The sequence below is a fragment of the Fusarium mangiferae genome (assembly GCF_900044065.1).
Source record: "Fusarium mangiferae strain MRC7560 genome assembly, contig: FMAN_scaffold004, whole genome shotgun sequence".
Taxonomy (NCBI): Eukaryota; Fungi; Ascomycota; class Sordariomycetes; order Hypocreales; family Nectriaceae; genus Fusarium; species Fusarium mangiferae.
Genome location: NW_024573924.1, coordinates 2,820,488 through 2,834,470, shown reverse-complemented (window position 1 = coordinate 2,834,470; position 13,983 = coordinate 2,820,488). Strand labels below are relative to the sequence as shown.

The 13,983-nt window shown below is 45.5% G+C and overlaps 6 protein-coding genes and 1 non-coding gene across 7 annotated transcripts; 4 read left to right on the top strand and 3 right to left on the bottom strand.

The window, feature by feature from the left end:
- Positions 1-729: 729 nt before the first annotated feature.
- FMAN_09477 (uncharacterized protein) lies at positions 730-1,177 on the bottom strand (the record flags this gene model as incomplete). Its single annotated transcript, XM_041830326.1, has 3 exons — positions 730-806; positions 862-1,059; positions 1,117-1,177. 3 exons carry the CDS (start codon positions 1,175-1,177, stop codon positions 730-732), a joined length of 336 nt encoding a protein of 111 aa, XP_041681000.1.
- A 1,110-nt stretch (positions 1,178-2,287) lies between these two features.
- Positions 2,288-2,373, top strand: tRNA. The gene is given in 2 exon segments: positions 2,288-2,324; positions 2,339-2,373. It is a non-coding gene; the product is annotated as a tRNA-Gln (tRNA).
- Positions 2,374-2,817: 444 nt separating this feature from the next.
- Positions 2,818-4,045, top strand: FMAN_09476 (uncharacterized protein; the record flags this gene model as incomplete). Its single annotated transcript, XM_041830325.1, has 3 exons — positions 2,818-2,870; positions 2,925-3,541; positions 3,588-4,045. 3 exons carry the CDS (start codon positions 2,818-2,820, stop codon positions 4,043-4,045), a joined length of 1,128 nt encoding a protein of 375 aa, XP_041680999.1.
- Positions 4,046-4,478: 433 nt separating this feature from the next.
- FMAN_09475 (uncharacterized protein) lies at positions 4,479-5,714 on the bottom strand (the record flags this gene model as incomplete). The annotated part of the gene is made up of 2 exons (XM_041830324.1): positions 4,479-5,655; positions 5,710-5,714. The coding sequence occupies 2 exons, from the start codon at positions 5,712-5,714 to the stop codon at positions 4,479-4,481; spliced, it is 1,182 nt and encodes a 393-aa protein (XP_041680998.1).
- An 846-nt stretch (positions 5,715-6,560) lies between these two features.
- On the top strand, positions 6,561-7,521 carry FMAN_09474 (uncharacterized protein; the record flags this gene model as incomplete). The annotated part of the gene is made up of 3 exons (XM_041830323.1): positions 6,561-6,714; positions 6,765-7,016; positions 7,070-7,521. 3 exons carry the CDS (start codon positions 6,561-6,563, stop codon positions 7,519-7,521), a joined length of 858 nt encoding a protein of 285 aa, XP_041680997.1.
- A 523-nt stretch (positions 7,522-8,044) lies between these two features.
- FMAN_09473 (uncharacterized protein) lies at positions 8,045-9,624 on the bottom strand (the record flags this gene model as incomplete). Its single annotated transcript, XM_041830322.1, has 4 exons — positions 8,045-8,107; positions 8,174-8,894; positions 8,942-9,249; positions 9,322-9,624. 4 exons carry the CDS (start codon positions 9,622-9,624, stop codon positions 8,045-8,047), a joined length of 1,395 nt encoding a protein of 464 aa, XP_041680996.1.
- A 2,495-nt stretch (positions 9,625-12,119) lies between these two features.
- FMAN_09472 (uncharacterized protein) lies at positions 12,120-13,975 on the top strand (the record flags this gene model as incomplete). Its single annotated transcript, XM_041830321.1, has 2 exons — positions 12,120-12,170; positions 12,221-13,975. 2 exons carry the CDS (start codon positions 12,120-12,122, stop codon positions 13,973-13,975), a joined length of 1,806 nt encoding a protein of 601 aa, XP_041680995.1.
- Positions 13,976-13,983: the final 8 nt, after the last annotated feature.

Here is a 13,983-nt window from a genome sequence, read left to right as displayed (position 1 = left end):
TAACAATGAAGAAAGTGGGTGGATTTTTCTGATGAACAATAGGGAACCAGGAAAAAAAAAGCTGATCTGACCGCGCTGGGGGCAGTGGCAGTGATCATTTGCGGGCTGGACAGGGGATGATGCCTGGATTGGGTGTCACCGCCCGGGAGCTGTCAGCCAGTTCCAATTGCGCTAGTGGTTTTTCTGCCGGACAAATCTCCCAGTTACGAGCCACAACAGCAGAGCTTTCAAAGGCGGTGAATCGAGAGCTGTGCAGTTGTTCATCTTATCAGCAGATACGCGATTTACTGTTGGTGATTGATGAAATGAACGTTGCATCGTTTTGAGCACAGACGCTGCAATAGTACTTCAATTATACGTCGCAACTTTATTGTCGTCCGATGTTGGACTGACATCTGATCTGACAAAATTTGGTTTCAACTGCGCGTTCTCGGAATGAACAATTGAACATCACCTCGACGCGTTTGCTTAGCGGCCAAAACATCCCGATGCGTCTGACTGGGAACGTATTGTAGTGCAGACCCTCACAATTTTTGTTTGTATCACACAATTGCACATTTCTATTCGTAAGTTGAATATCTTGAGTGTTGTTCATTTCTGTATTCGTATCTCAGGTATCTATCGCCTCGCCACCCAACCAGTACCATAACCGTTCCCCAACGCCATCCGAATGCAATGTTTTATTTTCTACGCCATTAAACCGTATTCATCGTCACCGATATCGTAAATTTATTTCTTGGTAGTGAAGTCGATCTCGTTGGCAGGGTTAAAGCCACCATCAGCAGCCTTCTCACAAGTGCAGCCACCTAAAAACCCCACAATTAGCAAGCAGTCGTCACAGGAACACTAAACACCACATACCAGCAGGACGAGATCCGCAAGCGCAGGTTGAACCGGTAGGTGTGACGTTCTCGGTAGCGGCGCGGTCGCATGTGCATTCACCGGCGGGTCGAGCGCGGCATGAGCATCGAGGACCGTTGACGGTGTTTTCGGAGGCGGCTTTGGAGCATGTGCATTGGAGAGCGGACTTTTGACCGCATGAGCATGTGGCTTTTTGAGCTGTGATGGTTGTTAGAAGAGTTGTGAATGGTAGGGGGGAGGGATGATGTCACGTACCACAGGCGCACTCGACGTTGTCGCCGGAGCGGCAGCAGGTAGCAGGAGTGTTGACGACCATTTTGAAGGTTTGGAGGTGTTGTTGAGTTGTTGGGAAGAGTTATTAAATTGGTGAGGGTATGAAGAGAAGTAATTGAATTGTGAGATGCTTGCTTGAGATGTCGAATCTTGGAAGCGGCTCTTGGTCTTATTTGTACTTGATCGCTTTCAAAGAGTTCGGCCCACTTTATCCAAAGCTTCACAGCTGCGGACCTGCGAGCTGGTAATCGCATTCGCTGTGATTGGTCAAGAGCTACTGACTCAGCTTTCCCAGCCAATGAGCGATTGCTTATTCTTTTTTTACTCGATTGTCGCCTCCCAGAACATGCCATGCTGATACAGACCATGTCATGCGTCTGTCAGCTAACGAGCTAGACCAACTAAACGAGCCTCAGCATTTTCGCTTTGTCCGTCATTGGTTCTTCAAGTCTTGTATTGTCAGCAACGGATAACATTTCTCTGTTGTGTCTAGATAAATGTAAGGCCGTTATTATAATAGTCTCTTTGGCAATAAATATGCTCCCAAGTATTACTGATCATAGCTCAATTGATGTATACAGTGTAAATAACTACTCATAGTTGAATCATCTATCAGTTGTGATCACTCACCGATCAAGACCAGGTCCTTCATCGTTACACAGCGCCACTGCCGTTGTCAATGCGCTTTACTCCGCGTCGGCTGTCTCCGGTCGGTTGTTGATGAGGTCCCTGCAAGCCACCGTTGCCAAAACAGAGAACTGATAAAAGAAAATAAGCGCAGGTACTCTGTAAGAAAAGTAACATGAACTGAGATGGCTTGCAGCCATCCGACACTCCCATGGGCGTCAACCGCGCCCTGGCGTGGATGGAAGCTTTCTTAATAAGCATTTCAACTACATCTCTATCTTAATATTACAGTTAAGCTCGATAAATGCTAAGCCATTTTACTAAATAATAAAACTTTAAATTTAAATAAAATAATATTAAATATTTTATTACTAGTATTTAGTAATTATTAAGTTTAAATAAATACTTCTATATAATAAATATCTAACTTAAATAATATCTATAGGGTAATTATTTCTACCTCTGCTAGTGTGTCTTTGTGCGCCACTGATAGAATTCAATTTTGAGCGATTAGTCATCGATCAACGGTCCTATAGTTTAGTGGTAATGACGTCGGATTTTGATACCCTCAAAAGCCTTCCGAAGACCCCGGTTCGAACCCGGGTAGGACCTCGCCTTTTTGTCTTGCCCGGCATATGCCATCCATCACTCCCTATTTTCCAACTCATTGAATGGCTGGATTTTGCATTTTTTTTTTGTTTCTGTGATTACTTGGTCTTTACGCTACTTGTTGTGTAGCAAATAAGATATGCAATGCGCATAACCTGCAGCCGACGTCGGCCGGACAATTAACTGATCACTACTGTTCTTGCGACGTCGCACGGAAATGATGACGGTGTCTGAATCACTTTAAAATTGATATAAATGCATACAAGTTCAAGTGTGTCACTCTAGTTGCCGTCATTTGTGTCTCTGTTAAATGTCTTTGTCTTGCTTAAGTCAACTGTCTCCTGGTTGGATTACTTTTGTGGGGACATTTGATGTTAGCCAACCTCCACCTCTTGTCCATTAACTTACCATTGTTCCCTGTCTCTTCACATTTCATTTCGAGACACAATGTCAGTTCCCAGCCCATCTGATATAAGCGAATCCACCATTGTGGTCATTGGGTATGCTCTCACCATTAATCCCGGCCTAGGATCCTGCTAACAGTAGCGTTTCAGTGCTGGCATCATCGGTCTTACCAGCGCTCTCAAGATCCAACAACTAATCGCCGACTCACCATCAACATCAGTCCTCCTCGTCGCAAAAGAATGGCCAACTTCAATCCCCGGCGCACCAACAACTCACTCAGCAGACTATGCTTCCATGTGGGCTGGCGCTCACATCCGACCCATCCCAGCTTCTACGCCACAGTTACGTCGTGAAGCCAAGTGGGTGAAACACACTGTCGCTGAGCTTGAGAAACACCGGCAGAGTGAACCTTGGGTTGGGATCAGACGTCTTCCAGGTATTGAGTATCTTGAGGACCCGTCACCTGAGTACCTGAAGCAAGATGCTCAGAGCTTTGCTAACGAGACTGGACTGCCCGGATATCGGAAATATGAAACCCATGAACTACCTGAGAATGTAAAGTTGGGGTTTGAGTATGAAACTTATTGTATTCATGCCCCGTTATACACCGCTAGCTTGCTGCGCAAGTTTATCATTCAAGGTGGAAGGACACTGCAGAGGGATTTGAAGAGTGAATGGGAGGCTTTTATCCTCGCACCTAGTGTCAAACTAGTCGTGAATGCGAGTGGAATGGGTTTTGGGGATAAGAAGTGTTTCCCAATCAGAGGTACGACAAGCATTCATGACCATAGATAACAGCTGACAAGAACCAGGCCAGACAGTGCTAACCAACCTCACCGCCGCCGACAAAACCATCACAACTCAGAAGAAAGACGGCACTTGGAGCTTTATAATTCCTCGTTCTTTTAATGGAGGAACAGTCATTGGCGGTACCAAAGAAGCCGGAAACTGGCAGCTCGAACCATCAGAGGAAACACGTGCTCAGCTACTGAATGCTGCTCAGTCAATCATACCACAAGCATGCGACAAGAGTCAGACGCTTGAGACGATAAAGGTAATTAAAGATGTTGTTGGAAGAAGACCAGCTCGCGAGGGTGGCATGAGAGTTGAGACTGAAGCTAGGGATACTACATGGGGTGTTAAGCATGTGGTTCATGTCTATGGCGCTGGCGGACGAGGATTTGAAATGTCTTGGGGTGTGGCTAGTGACGTGGTTGAACTGGTAAGGGAGATATTGATATTGAAGCCTAGTGCTCGACCTAAGCTCTAGAGTTCAATGTTCTAAAAAGAGAATATTAATATTTAATTATTACTGTTTTATAGTTAAAAGCTTGAGCTTACCTTAAGTATAGCCTACAGATATTTTGCTTCAGTTTTAATAACTTATTTAAGGATTTTAAAAATGTTTTTATTATTAAAATATAAGTAATAACTAAATCTTTTACTTTTTAAGTTTTAAAAGTTAATAATAGTATAATAGTATTATAATAAAATTACTGGTTTTAATAAAACTATAAGTACTTAAAATATATATACCCTTGCCCCCAGAACAGATGCATATGTATATAAAGACTTAACTATCATAACTGTGCCAGTAGAATCAGTACTAAGTATCCCAATGCTGACTTCATACATGTAAAGATAGAGACACTGCCCAAGTAAATTTGGTGACATAATCAACCATCGCTGTCTCGAATACCTAATTAATCGTTCAAATTTTCACAGTCGCTTGCGTCCTTGGTGTCCTCCAATACACTTTTAGCCTTCTGCTCTCCAATGACGTCTATTGGCCATTGAATGAGCTCCTCCCTCAGGGAACCCCTGATGCGATTTGTAATAAGCTTCATCAATGCATCACTCCAACCTATGAACATCCAGTGGTTGGGCTCACGAGACTGGAGAAGAACGCAGTAATATGATAGTATGACCAGTGCCAGAGGCTTCTCCTGCCGCAAGAAATCAAGATACAAAGCCGGTAGCTTCATAGGCCAGCTAAAGATGACTCTCATCTCAAGCGTCGGAATCATCCTTGAAGAGCCCATTACTGTTGCAATGGCCTGGATGAATACCGCGACCGCTTCTACCAAAATCCGCCTCTCCTCGTCATCGATGGTGGGCGTTTGATTTTCTACAAACGACAAGAGCTCGCCAAGTCGGAGGGCAAGCTCTCCGAGGATGCTAGGACGTTGAGGCGACTCACAAGAGCACCCACTCAGCAACGTCTTGAGCGGCCCATTCCGTATGGCGTCGTCCGACGACGTCAGGATAGTGTGCATGCCGCGCATTAGTCTAAATATGCCTGTGAGACTCTCTATCGGCTGGAATGAATCGTTGAACCTGTCGCAGCTGGGGAGCATACCAAACCCGCTGACGGCGACGAAAAGCGAGCTGGCATACAGGGCGTGGCACGAGTCTGGCTCGAGAGACTTTTTCAGCATCTCATTAATAGTCTTGATGGCGACATCCTGGTGTTGGGATACCTGGATGAGATACCTGTGGCGGAGATCTGAGCGGAGGTATGCTAGATGCAAAGCTGAGAAGGCGAGAATCTGGTGCATGAGGAATGGTTGAGACATAGCCTCTGATGGCACGTCGTTCTGTAGCGCTGTGAAGGCATGGCAGCACAGTGAGCCGATAGTACGGTAGGCGTGGACGGTGTAGTGGTGGATAAGCTCAATGTTCGATATCCAGTCGGGGATGTCGGGGTTTCGATGGGCAAGGAGCTCGGGAGAACGGGAGAAGGGCTCGCATGCGCGTTCTGGTGGTAGGTTACTAGAGAAATTGTGGCTATGAATCTGGAAGGGAATGAGCACGTGGGATAATTTGGGACATCTAAAGGGTTCCTCACCATTTTGTTTGCAGCTGGCTCTCCTCGGTTTCCTGCTGTGACTTCAGCGATGACTAACTGGAGGCTGCATTGCACTCGGTGTCTACAGCATGCTGAACAAGGGACCTTCTCGTCACACTATGAAGGTCGACATTAGCCATACTTCGACTTAGGTGACTCTCTGAGCTATGAGGGCAACCTTTTATCGGGTCTTTCTTACCTTTACTCTCCTTTGTTTGCATCTCACACACCCTTTTCGGGACTTCTTATATCCGAGTTTTTTCATGATTAACGATCTAGTGCAGTCCGACTCTACGGAGGTCAAAGCAAAACTAAAGGCATAAGAGACCACCGAGAGCTCAAGTTTGCGGATGCACCAATGATACTTGTTTTCGGCCGGGGCTCGCAACTTGGTGCCATTTGATCCGACGTACGTTATCAGTCTAAGCCACAGAATATGTTTCGGCAGGATCAAAAGTTTAATAAGGAATGCCGGGAGAGGGATCTAGCCAGATAGTTAATTAATGGCGCGGCCAATTATGATGAGTTACGAAAACGAGGAGCCACTCTCCTGCAGCCAATAATTAATAATGGTTACGCGTTGGCTGGCAATAGGTTAGCGCAGTCTCTGCATCTGCGAATTGAATTCAAATCCGATAACGAGATTGGCCCATTTTTGATCTTAGGTAGGGCATGGTCTGTGCCAACCTGCAACGGGTCTTTAAGCATTTGCCGAAGTCGTCTACCAGCTATGCTCGTTATCGCTTTTACATCCCATTTGATAGACGATTACTTATGAAGTTTGACTCCCTAGAATATAAGCCATGACTGGTCCTGCTTTTGAATTAGAGAAGAACAGACCAAGACAGTTCACACAACATAGCAAAATAAGCACGCTTTTCTCAATAACGACACGAGACTCTCCATCATTAATCAACCGCCTAGCCAAACCGTCAACATGGCTGAGGAAAACGAACGATACAAGTATGACCCGTCCATGGCGGCTGCAGTCATCTTCGTTGTATCTTTCTCACTGTCAGGGCTCTACCACGTTTTTCAAGTCATCAAGTTTAGGTCATGGTACTTCATCCCATTCGTCGTCGGTTGTGCTAGTAAGTAAAACACTCTTTTAGGGAGAGATTCTTGAATTGACCAGATGTAGTTGAAGCGATCGGATATGCGGCCCGAGCTATCAATGCAAGTGAGGAGGCCGGGCAATGGACCGAGGGTCCGTACCTCATCCAGGCTCTCCTCCTGTTGCTGGGTCCTCCCTTCTTCGCCGCCTCCATCTATATGGTCCTTGGACGGCTCATCAGGCTCTTGAATGCAGAGAAGTATTCGATGATCAGGCTCAAATGGCTGACAAAGATCTTTCTCTTTGGTGATGTTGCCTCCATCGTGGCTCAAGGGATCGGTAAGTTGCCGTTTGTTTCATACTGGCTGCGCCATACCAACTAACAAATCCAGGGGGTGGCATGCTTGCCGGAGCCGAGACCAAGTCCGACAGCGATAGAGGCCAGGCAATCATTATCGCTGGTCTTTTCATACAGCTCATATTCTTTGGGGGATTTATGGTCGTCGCTGTGGTCTTTCATCGGCGTTTCCACCGCAACCCAATCGACGCAAGCCTCAAGATACAGCCACCCTGGAAGAAGCTTCTAGTAGTACTCTATTCCGCCAGTTTGCTCATCATGATACGGTCTGTGTTCCGTGTCATCGAGTACATCATGGGTGAGGACGGCGAGCTCATGGCTCATGAGGCATACTTGTATATCTTTGACGGAACGCTTATGCTTGCCGTGACGGCGATCTTCAACATATTCCACCCTTCCGCTGTCATTAACAATCAGAGCATGCAGAGGATCGATGGCTCGGACCAGGAGAACCAGCTGCAGTCGTTAAATGGCCTTTCTCACTAAGGGGTACGACTCTTTGCAACACCGCATATCGTCCAATGGACTTAGTAGTAGGAAACCGTGAATTCTCAGAGGATTGGGGTATCATAAGGCTATTCTCGATTTATATGTTTATATAAGTGTGGTGACTGTCAATTAGAAATGGTACAATCAACATAGGCAATTTTAAATTTAAATACGCAAGTATTTATCTCATGTTGAGTCACCGGGGTACGGCTAGGGTGAGACGAGAAATTCCCATAATTGCCATGCTAATAAAAGAACTATCTGATGTCAACTAAAGCTCTTTGCCAAGTTTTGGATAACAACTTCACCTAGTTACTTAAGTAATTTATTCAGTACTGAACAGTATTTTTGATTAGCAGCCTAACTAAGTAGTAAGAATATTTACAAGTACTATTCTATTTGTTCTTAGCCACGAAGCTCATCTCCATAGCCAAAACTGCTAGGCCCGAAGCGCTTGTATAGGCAAACAGTGGCCGCACCTCATGCAAGCGATACCAGTACAATCCAACATTCGATCCTCCTAAACCTCAAATTCGAACGCGAAAGCCTGAGTTCTATCATCTGCGGCGACGAAAAACATGATCTGAAGAATATTAGTAAATCTCCAAGCTAACAGCTGTTGCTGCAAATCGAAATTCTCCAAACTCACTTGGTCGTTCTTGATCGTGTGCTTGAAGGTGCCCAGATCAACAGGAGCTCCAACGGCAGTAGACACGTTGGGGCCATCAAACCTGTAGGTCCTAACCCTTACAGTAGGACCCTTAACCTTGACCGCAGAGAGACCGGTGATGGCAAGGTTGTACGTCTTCTTTCCGGCCACGGGTCGGATTGCTGCTAATATCTTGACGGTTCCCGCACTGCCACCTCGAGTAGCGTAAACCTCAAAGAGTTCGTCGTCAGATGGAGATGTCCCGACTCGGTTACCCTTCATGACCTGGTTATAGTATTGGTAGACGTGCCATTCGCCTGCTGGAGAATAATCTCCGTCGCTGTTCTTGACCAGGAGATTAGCCAGAAAGTCGTGTAGCTGCCCCTGAGATGCCCAATTGGCACGAAGACCGTGAGCATTGTGTCTTTCGAACTGAGAAATGTAGAAGACAGCGCCTGCTGGGTTTTGTTCGCCATCCCATGAAGCATACTCATTGATGTTAATTGGGCGCTCTGGTAGTTTGTATTTCTTGCGTAAAGTATCGAATTGTGCCTTCGACTCTCTCAGATTGCGATCTGTCGCAAGAAGATGCCAAGAATAGAAGTCCGGGATGGTATTGGTCTTTGCAATAAACTTGAGGTAGTTGTTATACCACTCACTATCGACTGTAGGAGGTGTTGTTGTCGAAGGGCCGGTGATTTGCACACCAGGTAGCTCCTTTCTAAAACAAGTTAATGCAGGGTACTGAGATTCCAGCGAGATACTCACCTGATTCTCTCATAGGTGCGCTTCCACATATTGAGATACTGGGTTTGAGGAGCATCCCAAAACAAGTTCAAATCAGGCTCATTCCAAATATCGATTTCCAATCCAGTCGTCATCTTATTTTTCAAAATGTCAGAAAACACTTGATCCAGGAAAGCATTCCAATTCTTCCAGTTTCCTCCATCTCCAGGGTACGGGAATCCTTTGCCCTGGGTGCTATCCGCACCCCACAGATCATGGATTAGAAGAATGAATTTTCCTCCATTGCGCCGAGTAGTTCTATAGTTAGAGAGACTGGACTTCCAGCGACCCTTGTTGAATGTCAGTGGGAACCCCGTAGCTTTTAATGGGAGCCAAGAGAGCAGTGAAGGGGAGTGACATACCTCGTACTCATTACGGGCCCATCCTTTGTATGGGGTCTGAGCTCCACCGGCACGGTTGTAGTTGAAGCCAACATCTTTGATATACTTCTGAGGGACATCGGTATTGGCAGTGCCGTCAGCGTTATCGGGAAACCCATAAATCCAGCCGGAGGCAAGTTTCTCAGGTTTTCCGGAAGGCTGGTCGAGGAATACAGTTGCAGTTCCAGCGATATCCCGCTTAACTGGATTTGCAACAGCCAGTACCGAAACTGAGAAATAGATCCCTAGGACGGATCCTAGGGTAGCGAAGGAAGATAACTTCATCTTGGATAGAACAGACAATAGATGAGTATACAAGTCTGATTATTGGACTCCAGATATTGTTCTGTAGGAAGGATTCTTATTTAGTTATAAAGGTAGCGCAGACTTTTATAATTTATCGCTGAGGCAAATTAAACGGCCTTCCATCTATGCCCAAACATCCTTGGAGAAATCGCTCTTGCTTGCGTCGAGGGGCTCAGCATCACAGCGAGTTCCTGTGGGCGGCTTTGAATTTTTTCCCCGGTGGGATAGTTTTGTACTACTGATCTGTTTTAATTTATGATCAGCTTTGGAACATTATCGCAACTCATCGTATGATTTTTCGCAAGTTTCATGCATACAAGTGATAAACAATACCGATCATTCCCCCAGAGCTTACCCCACAATCTAACAATTTTAAGCTTAATTCAATAAACAATCGCCTCAGCCGCTCAGCCACCTACACCAGGTTAATCTAATTATCTCGTATTCAGAGAGGGGGAGCAGAAAAAGAGTCAAAGCGTCCAATCATTAAGGAATAGTTTGAGGCGTTGGCGTCTTGTTGGACAGGGGTAAATCGAGCTCCGGTGGGATGACATGCCCAGTTATTTTGACATGATCTCTGTTAACTTGACGCGTTGGGAGGAGGTAAAACATCGCTCAAACTAAGATAATACCCTATACTACTTTAAAACTTCTTAAAGATTATAGTAAGAGGCTCTCAGTATAGTAGTACATGTTTCTATGCGTTCTGCCAAGTAGAGGCTGTGCTTCTGATAGACTTTCAGAGTGTCTAAAAATACCTGAGAGTTATCATCCCACCGGACATCTGCTTTGGGCAATCAAGCTCATAAGCCGAGATACAAACAACGAGGTACCTATATATTCCCATTTGCATAGTAAGCCTTTTTTGTTTTCACTCGTAGTGATTGGAGCCCCCTTCTGTAATACATTCTCAAATCACCACAAGATGCTTTTCACTGGCTGATAGCAATAACTACTTAGATAGATATACTGCGGTGATCGTTTCGGTTTATGATGATATCAGTTTTGTCACATAGTGTTTAGATACAAGCCAACATAAACATTAGTCGAGACCTTGAATTCTGAATCCATATGTGAGGGAGCTATGCGTGCATTGGTCAAAGACAGTCCGGCTCAGGTGTACGCCACTTGCTATCAGATTTGGCTATCAAGACAGCAGTGGACCTTTCTGATGGGCGTCCCGATGGACGGCGGTCGAATACTCCCAAATGTGTTTCTTGAATTTGGTGACGTCTGGGCATGTAAATTCAACCGTCAAGAACAGGCTTCCGGTGGGATGGATCGTCGCGCTTTATTTGTCGGTTAGGTTAGCTAAAAGCCGATGTTGAATGGGGAGTCTAACTTACGGGTCAGCGCGTCTCGTATTGTGCTCTAACTATGCCGGGGTTCGAATCATGTTTCTAGACGAGCGGAGCGCTAAATTTGACATCCTCACGCTTGACTGTAGATTAGGGGTCCATTGGACAAGCTATTAGCATATCTGGCCACAAGATACTTCATAATGTTGGCGACATCTGGCTCGCGTCTTGGCAGCATATTTGGTCGAAGATTTAAAGCAGAAGATGCAGAGAACTACTCACTACTGAATTCTATAATGTCCTATTAGGTAAAAGTAGCCAAAACCTTACTAAAGATACAGAAAAACCGCTGCGACAAACCTCAAGTGGATTGATGAGTATCAAACCGTAGTTACGGGCAAAAAGGAGGAAAACTTAAAGTTCTTGAGAGGAATACTATTAAAGAAGAAGGGTCTTGTTGCATGTTGGGCCAGGGGTTGGTACTAGTAAATACACAGTGCAGATTTCTAAGAACGGCTGTTCACTTCTCAAGCCGCACTTAAATAGTCCAATAAGTAATATTCATCTCGGTCGCATAGCATTCTTGGCAGTAGGTCAGCAAGGCTTTGTCGGTTACATATAAAGCTGCCTCAGGTCGCATGCTGATGCCATTTACCCCGCTCGACAGATCTTGGTATTAAGCATAATTTAACAGCCCACGTCGAACCCCATTTTCTATATCTTGGTATGGTATCATCAGTGCCTGTATGTACTGAGAATTGCCGATTAGCTAGCTGCAATGCTTCGCTGGCGTTACCCATCTTGCTGTGCGCCGTCGACATCAAAGACGGCTTGTCATGTTATCAATCATGCGGCCAAAGCCTGGACATCAAGCAAATGCTAGCGGAACAATCAGAAACTACAAGAAAGCGAGCTAAGAACTCTCAACCTAAGTAGATCATTCAAGACGGGAGATTTAATAACTTATATCTATATTGTCCTGCAACTTTATTTTCCATAACTACATAGTAGTGAATTTTAGACAGTAAGACTGAAGAGCTGACTAATATAGCATGCAGTCAGACGTAGGTAGAATCTGCCATAAATGAAAATGACGCAAATAACGCATTACTACATCGTTGTTGACTTTTTTTTTATCATTCAACAAGCAAGTATACAATTCACAACTAAGAGACGATGAACTTATCAGCGAATGAAATTCGGTTGCTTCACCTAGAGCACCATCTAGTTAGTTCTAGCGACTTAGTTCAAGTGATTGTGCTAACAAACAACCAAAGCCGGGGAAAGTCCCTCTTTGCACGATATCCTTCGAGCGGGTGTGCTTGGACAATGCCAATTTGCCGCCATTTGTCGCTCTCTCGTATACATGGGGTGATATAAACGACATGCTGCCAATAGTCGTTTCCGGCAAAAAGATTTCAGTAACCCAGAACTTGCATCACGTACTGCAAAGTCTTGCCCGGTCCAAATTCGACCAATTACTTTGGGTGGATGCATTGTGCATCAACCAGGAAGATCAGCACGAGCGTGCTGCCCAGGTAGCTCTGATGGGAGATATATATTCGCGTGCGATATATGTACTTGCATTCTTATCTACTGAGTCAGAGCGTTTCCACTTGGGTTTAGACTTCATTGAGAAATCTGCTAGTAATCCCGAATTACACTTCGATCCAGCCCAAACACCTCATGTCACGGTGCGAGGCCTCAACATTAACAATAAGGGCGTACGAGATTCTTTTATCGCCTTCTTTGGGGTCTCGTGGTGGACGAGAGTGTGGACCGTGCAGGAATTCATATTGGCTCGAGAAGTCAGATTCCATTGCGGAGAACGTTGGATCGATGCAAGAGCAGTCCAACAAAGCATAAATACTTGGATGAGTCATGAAAGAGGATGTTGCTTTGCTGCCGGAAGGAGTCCAGGCGGGGACTCTTATGAATATATCGAGATTCCTAGTGAAAGCAACGGCGGCTTAACAATGCTCGCTGCTGCCTCGCGAATGAAAGATTTAATGGATATCAGTGGACTCGGAACCGTCAAATCTACAAGCTTTCTATTAGCCATGAGTCTCTTTCGAAAACGAAATTGCTCAGACCCTCTTGACAGGGTGTTTGGCCTGCTGGGCCTGCATGTTCCCGGTTCTGATATCAAAGATGCTTTAACCGTCGACTATTCCATTCAAGTGGGCCGCCTATATCGAAATTTAGCCAAAGCTTTGATCGAAAATTCTCAAACGTTGGATGTACTGAGCTATGTGCTACATAGGCCAGACGTTCAGACCCGGACCCAGGGCCTACCAAGTTGGGTCCCGGATTGGGACGCGATAATGGACGACAATTATCATCTAATGTCCTCTGAGCGAATACACAAGACGCTTCATCTAGATGCTTCGATAAATTCAAAGCTAGAGTGGAGAGTTGACGACTTATTAGGTTCTGTCATCACTCGTGGCTTGCGAATTGCCATGGTCGAGGCGATTGCCCCTGGCTACCCAGCTGACGCCCCCGGCGCAACACTTCGAGGGAAGCCACTCATTGCGGCATGGCGTCAGCTAGCTGGACTCGAAGGAAGTTCACACATGACGCTCATGGGCGTAGATCGAGAAGAGCGAGAGAAAGCTTTTCAGAACGTGATCTGTGGAGGTTTTGTTGGCCATACGAACTCATACAACATATCAGATGCTTATCCGCAATGGCTTGAGTGGTTCTCACATGCAACGCGGCAAAATCTTTCTACGAGGGGCAGGGAAATAACACGAAGTTTCAATGGATCTGTGAGGATGACGACCCTTGGAAGAAGGTTTATCCGCACAGGTGATGGACATATGGGCTTTGGACCCGAGACAGCACAAGTTGGCGACGTCGTTTTCTTTCTACCGGGAGGAAAGGTACTGTATATTCTGAGAGAGGTAAGTTCATCTTGTAAAAGCGTGATGAGATATGAGTTCATAGGTGATGTGACCCTCGAAGGAGTAAAGGTTGATGAAATAACCGAGACTGAGTCACTAGGCTTTGAAGAGATAGTGATTGTTTGATGTTTTCA